Genomic DNA, 15,864 nt, shown 5'->3' with positions numbered 1-15,864 from the left:
GCTGTAACACAGACTGCTTCAGGAGATCCTTCATGCCTATCGTCATCCGCATCCACAACAACTTAATTTTCTTTAAATATTTGAATAATAGAAATAAACAATTACATTGAAATAAAATTGATCAGAAATACATACAACTTTAAACGCATATAGTTTTACTTGTTTTCTTTCATATTTGATTGGAATGAGACAAAATGTGGAAAGGTTCAAAATATACGTTTCCATTCCTCTCTGAGAGCATGTTGCTGGTTAAGAGGCATCGACCTCGGTTGGGTTGCACCAAGCGCTGACGTGAGCAGCTCAACGCTTCCGGTTAACGCTTCGAAATAAGAGTTTTTAACTAACGTTGAGGCCATGTATGTGACTCATAGATATAGAAAATGATTGCATACATGAAACACTGTGCGTCACGTCGTTTGCCACGCCGTTGTGTTCAGTCACTCCTGCTGGAGTGATTTTGTTTGAAGGTTGAAAAAAGTTCAGTTTCCGGTTTACTGCGAACTCTCTGGGAAACTTGATGACTAACAACCAGTGTCAATTCAACCAGGACATAGGCTGCTGCAGACGTTTGTGAGTCTCATTTATTATAACATGTCTATTTGTAGTTATTGTAGAAGATACTAGGCCTCAAAAATAAACAGTACTGTTGAGTGTATTACTGGGAATGTGTGCTTAACTGACCTCTATCTCTCACTTAGCAGCTGCTAAACCTAGCTAATATTAGCTTATTTGACTGGCTGAGTGGAGAAAGTGTTGAGGGTTTTCTGGCTCATCATCAGGACCAGGGTCTTCATTCAGCCGGAAAGCGGTATTAGTGACCGTATAGTTTACTCAGATGTCACAGAAACCCTTCGGTAACAGAGTTTATCGTGGACGTGACGGCAAATTCTTAAAGGAAGTCGCAGCCATGCGTCAGCTAAAACGTCAAATCTCTCAGATATGACAAGGAGTTTAACTTTTAGTCCTTAATATTCATCTTAAACTAAAAACCTGTAGCAATAACTGCCATTCAAACTGTATTTTTTTAATATTATTTTTATTTTACTATCATTACAATTTGATTTTTCATTTAAAAGCTCTTTGAAATTTTAGGTTTACCGACCAGTTAAGTTTTTTTTTCCTTGCCAGTTTGTATTCATGGGGTAGAAAAAATTGATCTGGAGATCTTTAACTACTTTGAAAGAAACAAAAGATCAAAGCTGAATGAGTGTGACAGTCTTAGACTTGGGGGCAATAGTTAAATATTAAGAAATAAATAAAGGAAAGATACTTTTGACTCAGAAATGGAATTTAAGGAGTTAAAAAATGAAAACAAAACAAAAAAAACCTCCTCAATGGGACTCATTTTAGTAATGGAATTTATAAAAATTGAAACGGAAAAACTGATGATTCAGAATATTCCTACAACAACTTGTAAAACGATTTATTTAATTCTCCAGTTACTTAAGTGAACCAAATTAACCAAAAGACAGACTCACAACTCTGCTGTTAGATTGTTTTATCTTCTGTTTATTTAATATGTTCACCATCCAAAGGATTGCTACTAAAAGCTGTGGAATCACTTTGTAGCTAAGGTAAATTCACCGCTGCACACATGGGATAGAAACCAGTGGAAACAACTTCATGAAGGAAGAAATAAACTTCAGAAACTTCAGTGACCTCGTTAGAATTCATGGTAAAACATTTTAGATGGGATAAGAAGAAATTCATGGTGTCAATGAGTTTCAGGCGAAACCTGCAGATACCCAAGATAACGCCACAATTTGGAAAACTCTGAGCTCATCTGACTTACAACAAAATTAATATTCAGAAGTTTACAAGGATGGAGAACCATGGCAACAGTTATTGCCTGGAGAGTCTGTTTTTCTCAGCTGCTGAAGATTGTTACTCCTTCAGCGTTGTCATGGTGACCTGGTGCGTTCTTCCTGATCTCTTGGGTTGTGATGTCAGGCTGATCTAGGAATAGATCTAAGAATCTAGGAATAGATCAGCCTATTGCATTACTCATGTTGCATTTTTCTTCCACTTTTTGATGAATGATTTAACAGAACTCCAGGGGATGTTCAGGACCTTAGAATTTTTTTGTGTCCATCCCTTGACTTCTACCTTTCAGTAAACCTTTTTCTGATTAGTTGGGAGTTTTCTTTAGTTTTCATGCCAGAAATACTGATGAACTTTCCAGACTACAATCACTGGAGACAAACTCACTGCACTCAGCTGATCTCCAGTCCACTCAATTTGAGACTACTAGTACCAGATGGCTGGACCTCTGTTGAATTAGGTCAGTCACTTTAAAGTGGTGGGGAGAGTATTTCTTCTGTCAGTTATGTTAAATACATGAATCTTCATTATTTTGTAGAAATCAGTTTTCACTTTGGAATGAAGGATCTTTTTTTTAATTGTGAAAGCCAAATTATGTTGATCATTATTGATTTCTAAGTGTAACAAAATAGTAAAATATCAAAGGGAGTGATTACTTTTCATAGGCCCTGTATGTTATAGAAAATATTTTTTTCTGGGTGTCTCCACAAGTTCTTAACTGTATTTACAGACCTAAGCTATAAATTGGAATATTATTGAAAACATTATTACTAAGTGAAACAAATTACATAGATGAATTACACACATGGGTTTTTTGTCTTAATCATGATGATTTTCTGCTAACAACTAATGAAAACATGACATTTAAAATTAGAATATTACATCAGAGCAATAAAAAGATATTTTTAAAAACAAATATGGGATTACATACCCACTGACCTACTTATTTTCAAAAGACACTTTTAAACTGACAAATGAGATGTATCTACTCTTAATTTATTCAATGTAAGATGACGGTGTAATTAACTTTTTTTCCAAACCAGAAAGCTTTAACTCTGAAATAAGACACTTTTGTGTGATTTATTTTGTTACTGTCATTTAATTGAGTAAGAAAACGGAGTGTCCTTCACGGATAGTGATCCCGTATTTATTGCTTGGTGTCCAGGCTCAGCTTGCTGCCATTTAGTTAAATGTTGTTCTCCTTCTGCCTGTCTCTCACCGCTTCTGATCTTATTCTTAAATGACAAAGAAACCCTGGAGTTGCAGACACTTTCTCTTTCTGTCCGAATTCTTCTGAGATGGACGTTGGCGTGTCCAAGTCCCGCGTGTTTGTCAGCTACAGCTCCCAAGTCCTCCTCTCCAAGTGAGACAGGCCTTTGCATGGTGGTGCTGTGTGATCTGGAGTCATTCATTACCCCTCACTGCTCCAAGTGTTGGCTCCTCATCTCACTTTGCTCAGCCTAAAGCATTATTAAGAAAAATCACACACAACGCATGGAACGAACTGTTGGAATGTTTGACTGAATAAAGTGAACAGCATGAACCTTTAGCAGCTTTTGGTGCTTTTCATGCATCAGTCAGGGTCAGGGGGCCTGTAGTTATTGGCTTGGCTACAAGCTGTGTGTGTGTGTGTGCGTGTGTGTGTGTGTACAACAGAAGTTAATTGGTAAATTAGAGGATGTTGTTTTATTGCTAGATGTGACTACTTGTGCTCAGTTTGTATCTTTTTTAACTGATTGTGATGAAGTGAAAATGGACACCTTGGTAATGTTTCCTGAAGTGGACTCTTGCTGAGAGTAAAATGAACATCAGTGTTTAGTTTGTGACATTGTTCCATACTGGATCTGCTTGAATTCAGGTTTGCTGCTACTTTCATTTCTTTGCTGCATGACTGCTACAGAGCTGCTCATCAAAGTCAAACGCTAAAGACTTCCCTTGATCCCAACTAACACTGAAACGCATTTGATGTTTTTAATAAGAAAACCTGAATTAGGGATGCACCGACAGATTGGCCATGATTTCCTTAGTTTCGGGTGGATATTTACAAGTGAAGTCGATCTTATCTTCTGATCTTTTCTACTTCTGCAAAGGTCTAAAAATCAGCCAGTGTCCTCTTTTGCTCCACTGACTGACACAGACTGTCCCCTGGTCCCCGTCCACCAGGTCATGTTTGCACATGTGAGGTTAACAATAATCACACTGTTGCCAACATGGACACTTTGTTGCTATATTTAGTTGTCCTCATCTGACCTCAAACATTGTGATTTTGTAAAAGCAAAATAATGCTGTGCACTTTATATTTGGTAAGATGCTCAAAACAGGCCTGTAGTCTAACCTGTTGTGCAAAAAAATAAAAATAAGAGACCAAAGTAACTTATTTTTTTAGTTGATTAGTTGGATTGGACTGGACTTGAACACAATGACTGCGGGCTTATAATTTTGTAGTTTGCACAGAAATGCTAAGCTTTTTACATAATATGCCGTTTAGGGCTGCAACTAATAATTATTTTAGTAATTGATTATTCTGACGAGTCATTGATTAATCAGGATAAAAATAAAATGTATTTCTAACACAAAATATTAGAAATACTTTAAAAATGCAAATAACCAAATATTTCAGTTGATTTGTCAAATATGAAAATAAACGTGTTATTGCCTAAAATGCAATAACAACCTTTGTTTTTGTGAATGTTTGATCATTTGTAGAAAAAGATGAGGCCGTCACAACTTGTGACAACTCAGTCCTTTCTGCTTGAATTAACATCAGTACAGCATAGGCTGATCTGGTGATTATTTTTTTGACCATCAAAAAATCATTATTTTTATTTTTGGACTAAACTGATTAATAATTGGACAGCAAAAGATTTTTTTTTACAGAACTTGAACCAAGTGAAGCTACATCAGCCACCTAAGATAATAAAAAGGTCCTGTTGGCACCTTTGTATTATCTTAAATGCAAGATGGATATATTTTTGAACAGATTTGACTTACTGCTCCGAGTGTGTTGTTCTTTTAGCAAATGACAATTACTAAATTAGCTGACCATTATTTCAATAATCATTATGATGATTCTGATTAAACGTTTCAACCTTGGTTGGATTAAAACAAATGTATATTGCTTCATGGATACTATTTTGTGTTTTTCACTAAACTAAGATTGGAACACTGAGAGTGGATTTAGGGAGGTACGATATTGGATTTTGGTCAATATCCGAGATGCCGATATACTAAAATTAATTTGGCCGATTACCAATACCGATATTTTTTTCCTATAACTTCTTACTGAAACTATAGGGCTTTTTAATGCTAAAAAGGAGGTTGCAATGACTTTCAGCTTGCATTATGTTTAATACCAAATTTACACGACATTTGACCTCTCTAAGACAATGTCAACACTCAAACAGTGCAAATTGGATGTTGTGATGTGCTGCAGACATCATTGTCACTGGTTAGTCACAACGGCTTTTATATAGTGAGTTATTCTGATGGAATGGCCAATGTCAGATATTAAAGCTAATATCAGCCGATACCAATACCATGTTGATAATATCATGCATCCCTAGGTGGATTGGGACCTTTTTATATCAGACAGTGTCAATTAATAAAACAAAGCTGGTGTCACTGTCAGCCAAAATCAGAATCTGCAGGTCAGACGTTTTAAAGATCGGCCAGAAAATTGCAGTCGGTGCACCCCTAACGTGAACATGCCATGAGAAGTGCTGGACAGCAGAGAGCTGATAATGCCCTTGTGTCCTGTCTCAGGTGTAGCATCCCGCTGAGTGTGCGCTACGTCATGGATGCTGTGAAGGACGGACCCAGAGGGAAAATGGTAGCTCTGGCTGCAGGCCTGTCTGTTGGAGCTACAATAGGCTACATTGTCTATCGCCACATCAGCAACGCCAGCAGCAGTAAGTTGGTGCTGTTATGAAACAAACATATATGAATGAATAGACAATCAACCACTAATTATTTATTATTCTCTGATGTCCCGACAGGTCAGGAGCCTGACACTGAGGAGTCCAAAATTATTCTTCCTATAGAAGTGTATAGAAACATCTCCAGATGTCATGCTACATTTCTGGATGTGGTAAGTAGTTCACACCTTCGTTCATCTTATTTTACCTTTAAGGAGTCTACTTATTATAGTGTAAATAGAGGCATAGGTAGTTTACTTTGATCAGGAAATAAAGAAAGTAGGTAGGGTGGAGAAGCTGGTCAGACAATAACAAGCGCAGTGCGCTGCATGCACACTCTGCCCTGCTCTGATGGAGCAGCGGTGGTGATTGAATCCTATCAGTCAAACATTCTTGATGATTTGCACTTGACTCAGCCTGCGGTGACAAGTGACAAGATGGAGCTTGAAGATGTTAAGCAAAAGTTATGAGCAGGAGTTGCTTACTCAAATGGTTGTCTAAAAATGAAAGTAATAAAATTGTAATTAAAATATATTGGGTTTACTTTGGTGTCCAGCCTTTAATTAAAGGTTGATTAGTTGAATTGGACTGGACTTGAACACAATGACTGCGGGCTCTGACTGGGTCGAGTTCAATATTTTAGGCCTGATCTAAACTCTATTTTGGAGTCTGGATTCAAACCTGAGCAGAGCTGTTTACACTCATTTTCATTACCAGCACCGGAATAGATTTATACCCTCTCAACATGGAGACAAGCACAGAATATCTTTGTAAATGTTTAAGAAAAAAAATGTTTCACCACATGACAGGATGCGGCGCCATAAAACAAAAGTGTAGCAGGAGGTGATGTAACATGGCCAGAACTGCACCATATTTGTTATTTGTGAAAGTGTTAGAGCAGTGGTCCCCAAACTACGGCCCGGCCGGATCCGGCCCGCCTCCACATTTGGTCCAGCCCCCTGAACAATACCAGAGAGCATTTAGATTTTTTTTTCATATGCCGTATTTTCCGGACTATAAGCCGCTACTTTTTTCCTAAGCTTTGAACCTTGCAGCTTATAGCCCGGTGCGGCTTATATGTGGATTTTTCTTCAACCACCAGGGGGCTCTTTAGCAGGAAGTGAATCATTGGAAGTCAAAATTGGAAATCAAAGAAGAAAGCGCCCATTAAAACAGAATTAGGTTTTCATAGGGAATTGAAATTTGAGAATGTTGTTGATCAGTTAAATAGCACTGAGGGGAAAAAGAAGATTTTTTGTTTTTTGAAATAATACTAGGATCATGATGAGAATTTGAGGTATATATATTAGGATCCAATAGATGGCAGTAGTGCAACAATAATGGATGCAAGCTGCCGTTAAAATCTAAAGCAGAAGAAGAAGAAGACGCCCATTTTCATTTAGCACATGCTAGTAGCAGACACGAAGGATCAGCACTTTTACCGTTACAGTTACCGTTCAGAAACTACCGTAATCAGTTCAGTTAAATCTACACATGGCAACTTTTTCTTTTTCAACCCTATTAAATGTGATATTCAATTGACCTGTTCTGACTCAAATTTTGGGTGTCCACCCCCCTCTGCTGCTGCTGCATCGTTGTGGAAAACCTAGAGCGGCAGAGATATCTGAGGCTTATAGTCCGGTGCGGCTTATATGTGTATGTTTACTGTTTTTTTTTGTTTTTGTTTTTTTTTTTCTTTTTTTTTTTAAACTTTGGGGTTGTGGCTTATAGTCCGGAAAATATGGTATTTATTTCATAAATAGTGTTATTTCCTGGATTTATTCTGTGAAGAACCCAGAGAGGGTTATTTGATTGTGCTTTCTGGAAAAAATAAATTTTTACATTTAGGCACTCCTGCAATCGTCACACTTTTTCTGTTACAAACTAACTCCGGCCCCCCACCAGAGAAAGAAAAAGTTATGTGGCCCTCACAGGAAAAAGTTTGGGGACCCCTGTGCTTGAGATTTAGATGGAATGTCAACATCAATGTTTAAAAAAAAAAAGACCTGGCCACCAGGAAACATGAAACCGCCATTCTGCAATGTATTCCCTTTGGAACCTGGTTTCATAAATGATTGTTTCTGGTCTCCTAAGACGCTGAATCCATGTGGACGCTCGGCCTAAACAACAAAAAACATTTTGTGGATACACCTAAATCGTCTCTGTGTGGACAGGGCCTCGGCCTGTTATTTTCTCAAAACGGAACAACACAGTCGTCATGTTTTATCCTTTGTCTGGTACATGTCTCATTTAATGGCTAAGGACACAGTGCTTCATCCACTTGGTAAGCTCCTGCCTCTTTCTGTTCCTGTTTTTTAGGCGAGCCAGAAGTCTGGCGCTCATGTGAGAGTTGCTTCATACTCGGAGGAAACTGGCCATAAGGCTGCTGTGTGTGTCCAGATACAGGGCTCAAAAGAGCAGGTCCTGTTGGCCCGCTGTGTCCTGGAGAACCTGGCTACAGACTGTGAGCCAACAGTGGAGGTTGTAGAGGTTCCTCAGAACGCTTTTGGACGTGTTATAGGTACTCTCATTTATAGAGTTAACTTGTTTTCCTTAGGACCTTTTTTCCTTGACTCATGAGACTTTGGGTAACCCAATTTCTGTTAGAGATTTTTTGGTATTATCATTTTGTTATTACTTTAGTTCATATTCAGTCTAATGTTAATCAATAGATAATCAACATTCAGTCTATAGATCGTTGTGATTTTCTGTTTAAAGTGTTCTCTTCCTTATGTGTGTATGAACTGACCTGGAGGTCAGGCCTGTCTGTTCATCTTCATGTGAAACAGTTAACTCTGTGTTTCTCAGACCTTAAATTCTTATCAGCCAGAATACCTCCTAACTGCCTGTGTGCAGTCGTATTTTGTCTTGTTGACAGTTTGACCGAGATTTGAACCGGGCTCAGACCGTAGATCAGATATCACACCTGGAACTGGGTTGCTAGTTGTTTGGGTTAGAAGTTTTACGACCTCTGTTGTTTTTCCTGACTGCCCCGTTGGCTGTTTTGCTTTGACAATAAAACAGGGGCTCACACGGAAGCAGACCAGAACGCTCTGTGAACGGCTCGGAGGAGCAGTTGACGGAGTCTTCTCCTTTTGCAAAAGCTTGGCCATAAAATTCATATACGTTGTCTGTGGTTCTTTTATGTAGGTACAAAAGGAAAAATACCCATCAATTTCCATGGTCAGCTGTTGGAAATTAGTGACTAAATTTAGTGAATCATCTTGGTGAGCATTTATCATATTGTTGCTGGACTTTGTAGATGTGGCTATTATGGAAGTGTATTTTAGGTAGGGCTGCATTTATTGTTTCTGTTTTACTAGAATTAAAAAAAGATGATTAGTAGGCCGCCGTTTTTTTGTCTGAGTTAGTCAATACAATAACAATATGATCAATACAATAAGTTTTTGAACTGATATGGTTTAAGAAACAGGCACAGTGGAAGATCACCTACATAAAACTGCTAACAGTTTATTGAAAGTCTCAATAATATTGCTGGGTGTGGTATAGAAAATGCAAACAATAATGGGCCTAGTATGAAACCTCGAGGAATCCCACAGGTTAAAGCTGCCTGCTTTTATTGAGTATTTTGCAACTAGTAGTTGTGTGTGTGTGTGTGTGTGTGTGTGTGTGTGTGTGTGTGTGTGTGTGTGTGTGTGTGTGTGTGTGTGTGTGTGTGTGTGTATCTATCTATGTGTGTGTTTTAGGACGTGGTGGTGAGGGTTTGAAACTAATCACAAGAAGCACAGGAGCCAAAATAGTTTGTTCCAGAGAGAAAAAGCACAGCCCTGGAGGAAAGGGGAGTGTGACCATCACCGGGAGCAAACAGGAGGTCAAGCAGGCCAAGGTGAACCACTTATTTGGATTTTATAAATTCAACTCTTTATTTAGAGTTAGGCTGACTGCTTTTTTTTTTTTTTTTTACTTGCAGGAGATGATTCTAGAAAGAGTTGGAGCGGATGCAGTGGTGAGGTCAAAGATCTCTCAGTCATCTGCCCTTCGCCAGAAACGTGGACATAAAGTTGTGAATCCAGATCCCTGCTGCATGGAACCCAAATGCCCTGTCGGTCTGAACAACAACAGCTCCGTCTCCTACACAAAGAATGGACTTGTTCAGTCCAAAGAAGCCACGGCTGAACGTCTGCTTCTCGAGATGAAGGCGCTGAAAGGCACAGATGAGCAGGAAGAGGAGAGCAGTGTTTCCACAGATACGCTCTCTGAAGTGTCCAAGTTTGAAAGTCAGCTCACTTTAATCATTTCTCAGCAACTCTACCTGTATTAGTTTCGATTCAACTCCAGTTGTTTGACACAAGTGATTTTGACTTCTTTTGTGTGCCCCAGTTCCCAGCCCAGACCTGAGCTTCCAGCCTGATGAACACTTAGAGGTTTATGTGTCTGCATCGGAAAACCCAAACCACTTCTGGATCCAGATTCTGGGCATTCGCTCCCTCCAGCTGGACAAGCTGACAGAGGAGATGAACAACTTCTACACAAATGAAAACCCCACAGTAAGTACGTGTGCGGAGTTAATCATGTTGCACTTTATGGGTTAAAGATAAAGCACACAACAGTCCACTGAAGAGGCAGCAGCTGGTTTTAATTGATGGTGTACTGTTTGACAGTAGCTTCTAGCAGCTCTAGCTGTGTTCCCATTCATGTCTTGTGAGTGCATTTTGAAGTATCACTACTCTAGCAGAAAGCTAAATGCTACTGCTATCAATACAATGAGCAGGACGTCACAACAACATAAATTTATGTGTAAAATAAAGTTTGCAGCTTAGTGCTTTGCTGTGTCTTTTATTTCCATAGTCAGAAAAAACTCAATTAGATCAAGAAAAAGTACAATTTAACCATGCACTTTGAAGACTCTCTGATGCAATTCAATGATGAATTGACTTATGTTTTAACTCATCTACTTGTAGCTTCAGGATCTTGGAGTTTGGACTACAAAACTGCTGTGAGAAATAAAAAAATAATTAAAAAAAATTATTGGTTAGCTGAAAGTCCATGACCTTGTTTTGAAGTTCCAGAGCAAATACTGTGACGTAATAGTTCAAAAAAAATGGACGGAAATAGAAACAAACTGAAAACGCAGCACTGGGAGACACTAGAACTTTTCTGCAGTCCTAGACACTCAAAGTACACAACAAAATGTATGAAAGGGTGAAATAAAATAGCATTATATTTCCTCTTTAACACAATTTTGTCAGATGTGCTGTTATCTTGTCTTCCATCCACCTGATGGAAGACAGAGAAGCATGATTAGTCTCTCCAGAGACCCTTCCAGTGTCAGCCCGACCCGACCCACCACTTTGTGACTGCTTGCTGTTCACAATGTTTTCTGTTTTCCTGTCACTATCAGCTGATTAGAATATTTACTAGTGAGAAACTTTAACCACTGAACTAACTGGCTAACTGAGTTCCTGAAAAGATGCATTTTTTTCATAAATATTTGTAGAAGTCTTCGTGCCTAAGGGACCAGATTTTATACAGCTGAGGTCTAGAAGGGCCTGGAACACCAGAATTGTCTACATACAGTTGGTAAATAAACGTTAATGCAGTTGGTGTTGTGGGTCTGCAGGAGCAGCGGATGGATAGCATTTTGGTTGGAGACATTGTGGCTGCTCCGTATCGAGACTACAACACATGGAACAGGGCCAGGGTGCTGGGGTTTCTGAGATCTGGACTGGTGGACCTTTACTATGTGGACTTCGGGGACAACGGGGAGCTTTCCAGGGACAGCCTGCGTCCCCTCAGGTAAGAGATGCCATGATTGTAAGGTAGACTTATCTGTAGAGGGAAAAAAACATGATTTGATTCCCAGCTGAATTTATAAGTTTAACCCCTTACTAATACTTTGACTTTATAGATTTTTTATAGCAGGTTTGTTTAAGATTTAAATATGGGCTCTAAACTGATTTGGATCTCAGTAAGTGAAATGAGTGTTTGATCACCTACTAGCTGATAAGCATTCTGACCTTTACAGAACGTCAGCTTTAAGCTTGGTGAGAAAGAGACCTACAATGGTGTTATGTTTCAAAAATGTAAGACTTACAAGATAACTGTTCATTTCTTCCCAAAGATGTTGAGTTGCAGTTTCCATTTAACAACTTCAGGACATTCAGGACGCTGTATCAGCTTGTCATCGACAGTACATGTCGATGACATTGGGATGACTTACTTTGTCCATGAATCTGTGACCAGACTAGTGATTTGTTTTTCATTGTAGTCTCAGAAATGCAAAGTATTGTAATCTGCTCGGCTTTGCTACAAGAATCTCACGGAATGTGTTATAAATATCTAAAAGGGGCAGTATTATGTAAAGTCAACTTCTTTTTAGCTTTCCATCACATAATAATACTTCCTGAAAGCAGAGTTTCAGAAAGAGCAGGAGTTTTTAAATCAACAGAGGGCCAATTTCCAGGTGTTAAATTACAAAGTCACATTTCTTTGATATTTGATACTTTTTATAACAATTGAAGATAACTTAGTTACTTGATTGTGCTATAAAATGGCACTTTGTTTGTGGAAAATGGGTAATACTGCCTCTTTACATTTGGAGCATCATTTGTTGCTGTGTAAGAGAAATGGATTTTATTGAACTTCGGTCAACTTTCATGTCTCCACCTTCTTGCAGGGCACTTTAACTCAGCCTTGTTTTTGTCCTGTGCTCCACAGCTGCTGCCAGGAGCACATTTGCATGCAGCACTTGCTTCAAAACTTAATAACAGCTTCTTACTTTTGCTCTACTAAAATTCCAGGAGCGACTTCCTCAGCTTACCATTCCAAGCTATTGAGTGCAGCTTAGCAGGAGTCAGGCCTAAAGGTAAAATATTCACCCCGATTAAAATTACATTCACAGACACACATTTGAAGCCAGATTTCTGTATACATTATATGAAAAGACCCATAACCTTTTTGTCTGACATCAAATCAGACTATCTTCATTTAGGTCAACCAAAATATTTTTTATTATCTAAATGAAAAAATGAGAGAGAGGACTTTATTTTTCTTTTTTTTTTTTTTTTTAGAGATTTCTTTAAACAAATGTTTCTTCATATTCCAAAGTTTCCATGTTTCATCAGTATTTGGTAGATTTACCTTTTTAAATTGTAATATTTGGGTCAAATGTTGTGACTTTGTTGTTAAGCTACTTGGTTGGTAATCTGGTGGAATACTGAAGGTCACTGTTTATTGTAAAGACCCACTTGTGTCGAAACCTTAACATACTGCCTGATGCATTGGGCAGTTGGCTCAATGTTTCCTTCATGCATCCACAAGAAGACCTCCATTTGACTCAGAAGTTGTGAATTAAAGTATCAGAATATTGCAAAGCCTTGACGTCATTGTCTGGGTTTTCTCAGATTTTTGGCAGCTATGGTTACCTTAGACATATCAAACTTATGACTTTTAAAAAAATATATAAAAATTATTTGTCATATATCAGAAGTGTAGCAAGTGTAGTGTAGACAATCCTAACTAAGCTAAAACTGGTCGTTTTTATGTCGGACAAAAAAAAGATTATGTCTCTTCTCACACAATGAATAACTTTAAACAGTAAACAATTAGAAGCTTCTTGTTATTCTCTTTTACATTGACTACAGATGTGCCTATAGCCTATATTAGCCTGTATTTTCCAGATGCTGTGTCTACAGACAGTGTTTCTGTTTTCTCATTCAGGAGAGGCTTGGACTGAAGCAGCTCTGGACATATTTGAACAGTTGACATACTGTGCTAACTGGAGACCCCTGCAGGCCAAACTCTGCAGTTACTCCCACTCCGAAGTCTCGTCCTGGCCAAGTGTTAATCTCTATGACAACAGCAAAGGAAAGGTTAGTTGGTTTTTTTTGTGCTTTATTTATCCAGACCAGTTCATCCATTTGTGAATTTGTTCACATATTTCAGACCTATACATTGCCGTTTAGCTCTGTTGTACCAATTGTGGCTAAACAAGTTTTTTTTTCTTTTTTTTAGTTCATTTTCATGAATTATGAAGATAAACAATGCTCTAATTTCACATACAAAAACCCTTACTGATGATCAAATACACAGGATGATCCAATCTGTGTACTGAATGTTTTAACATGTTGAGTCAAACCAAACATTTTAAGTGAGCCACTTAAAACACGTGCCTTCACCTCAACAGCCAGACATTCAAAAGAACATATTTTAGTAAGTCATGAGTCCTGGTAGGATGAATGGAGAGGAATAGATCAAATATCTGAATTTGATTTCATAGTTTTTGAATAGGGTCTTAATTTTAACTTACTAAATATTGCTGTAATTATTAGTCAGAGGAGCACATCTCCCTAGTTAGAAGATTACTTTTACTTTTGTCAAAGTGGTGAATAAATATAACATAATACAAGTCAATGATAGTTGGTGCAAAGTATTCCAAAGTTGACAGCATCATTTCACCAAAGAAAACAATAGTACTTTAAGACTAAAATCAAAAGGTATTGAATATGAAAGGGTGAAATGACCAAGATGTGGAATTTTTTGTTTGAAACATGTCTTTAAACAAAATATTCAATCTGTTTCATTTAGGCTGTGGATATCGGTGAGGAGCTCATACGGCTGGGCCATGCTGTCAGCTTCCAGGAAACATTTAATGAGAAGGTAGAAGGGGACAATCTAGGCTGTTTGCAAAGGATGTTGGTGAGTCTTTAAAACAAAGTGTGAATTAAACTTAAATGTCTCCAGAGGTTTTACAAGAACTGGCATGTTTTTTTGTTTGTTTTTTTGTTTTTTCACTCCTAGATCAGTTTTGGGCTTCATGGCCAGCATGAACTTACACTTTCCCCTACATTTGTTTTAAACCTGACTATTTGAAAACATCTTCAAGTGGATTTGTTGTCTCCTTGCAGGATGATGTAATAGGAGCGACTTCAGAGCTCAGTCTGTCATGTATCAGTTTGTCAGGTAAGTGGAGAAACTGGAGGTAGAGGGTGTATGTATACACACACACACACACGCACAGACACACCAAAATACACTAACCAGAGTGTAAACAGCTCATATAGTACTCAGAATAAAACCCATGTTTACCATGAAACCCAAAATCTTGCCGTGTTCAGTGATTACTTTCTAAGTTTGAGATGAAAACTTGCATTGTGGTTAATTTTTCTTATTTCTTGGAGACTATTATTCAAGCATGTTCTAGGTTACCACATGAGGACAAAACCATAGAAACTTAAATCTGGGAAAATATGAAATTTTTATTTATTTTTTTAAATACCCTCAAAGGTGATTGATTAGTGCTGTTTGTCTTGTTAGGTGAGAAATACTTCACATGCAGTTTTTAGCTGTTTGACGGTACTCATTAGCTGCATTTCAGCTTGAGTCATGTCACAGGCAGACGGGCTCTTTCTAATGTGATGTGACTTCTGACATGTTTCTTTTGTCCCTCAGAAGCTGCTTCAGTCTCAGGAAGTGTGGATGATGGTGTAGAAGATGAGCTGCTCTGAGACCAAACAGATACATAAAGGCATTATTGTTTTGCTACTTAAACGTTGTATCTGTTGAAAATGATGACATTATGCCTCTTGTGTTCCAGTTTTAATTAAGCACTCTTTTGCATTGGTCCAGGTTGTATGAACAGGAGAAGCAAGAATGTTTGTCCCGTGTCTAACCACTTAAATCACCAATGTGGAGCCTTCCCTACATGTCAAGAGCAACACCGTTTGTCCAGCCATTTTCATTTTCTTGTTTTGCTTTAGGGTTCTTGTACCTAGTGCTGCTGTGTCTGAAAAAGTTTGGGAAATTTGTGTTTAAGATTCCTCAAATGGACTGTTATGAGACTTAGTGGTTACTTAAAGGAAAATGGTTGAGGCATTTTCTTTTGTGTATATTGTTTATTATATATGTTAAATATATTAAAGTTCATCTAATATTTTTGAAAAGAAGTCAGGCAGCATTGTTCAATGAACAGAGTCAGTTCACTTTAAAAAGGGTGACATGAAGTGGTCCATTAGCCATGAAACATTGTTCTTCAGAGAAATATTATATTGACCTATATTACAATAAATTACTTATTTTATTTGACAGAGATTGTATCTTTATTTTCATTGCACATTTCTAAAGTAAACTGAATAACCACAATGCAATAAAATAATGTTCTTTCTTCATT

At 37.9% G+C, this 15,864-nt stretch overlaps 1 protein-coding gene across 2 annotated transcripts; it reads left to right on the top strand.

Annotated features, from left to right (window-relative positions):
* The first annotated feature begins 239 nt into the window (after positions 1-239).
* tdrkh (tudor and KH domain containing) lies at positions 240-15,862 on the top strand. 2 transcript variants are annotated; one of them, XM_015002622.2, is made up of 14 exons: positions 240-570; positions 5,584-5,729; positions 5,817-5,908; positions 8,055-8,256; positions 9,443-9,582; positions 9,667-9,973; positions 10,077-10,243; positions 11,317-11,492; positions 12,497-12,561; positions 13,416-13,567; positions 14,283-14,393; positions 14,603-14,657; positions 15,147-15,222; positions 15,324-15,862. In XM_015002622.2, exons 1-13 carry the CDS (start codon positions 518-520, stop codon positions 15,200-15,202), a joined length of 1,722 nt encoding a protein of 573 aa, XP_014858108.2. In that variant the 5' UTR covers positions 240-517; the 3' UTR covers positions 15,203-15,222; positions 15,324-15,862. The 2 variants fall into 2 exon arrangements, with proteins under 2 accessions (XP_014858108.2, XP_087872644.1); XM_088016518.1 differs by adding an exon at positions 1,536-1,574 and having other exon boundaries at positions 531-570; positions 15,147-15,862.
* Positions 15,863-15,864: the final 2 nt, after the last annotated feature.

The sequence above is a fragment of the Poecilia mexicana genome, unplaced genomic scaffold (assembly GCF_051168715.1).
Source record: "Poecilia mexicana isolate PSO_F unplaced genomic scaffold, ASM5116871v1 scaffold_19, whole genome shotgun sequence".
Lineage (NCBI taxonomy): Eukaryota > Metazoa > Chordata > Actinopteri > Cyprinodontiformes > Poeciliidae > Poecilia > Poecilia mexicana.
The sequence above is the reverse complement of the archived record's forward strand: the minus strand, read 5'-3'. Positions and strand labels throughout refer to the sequence as shown.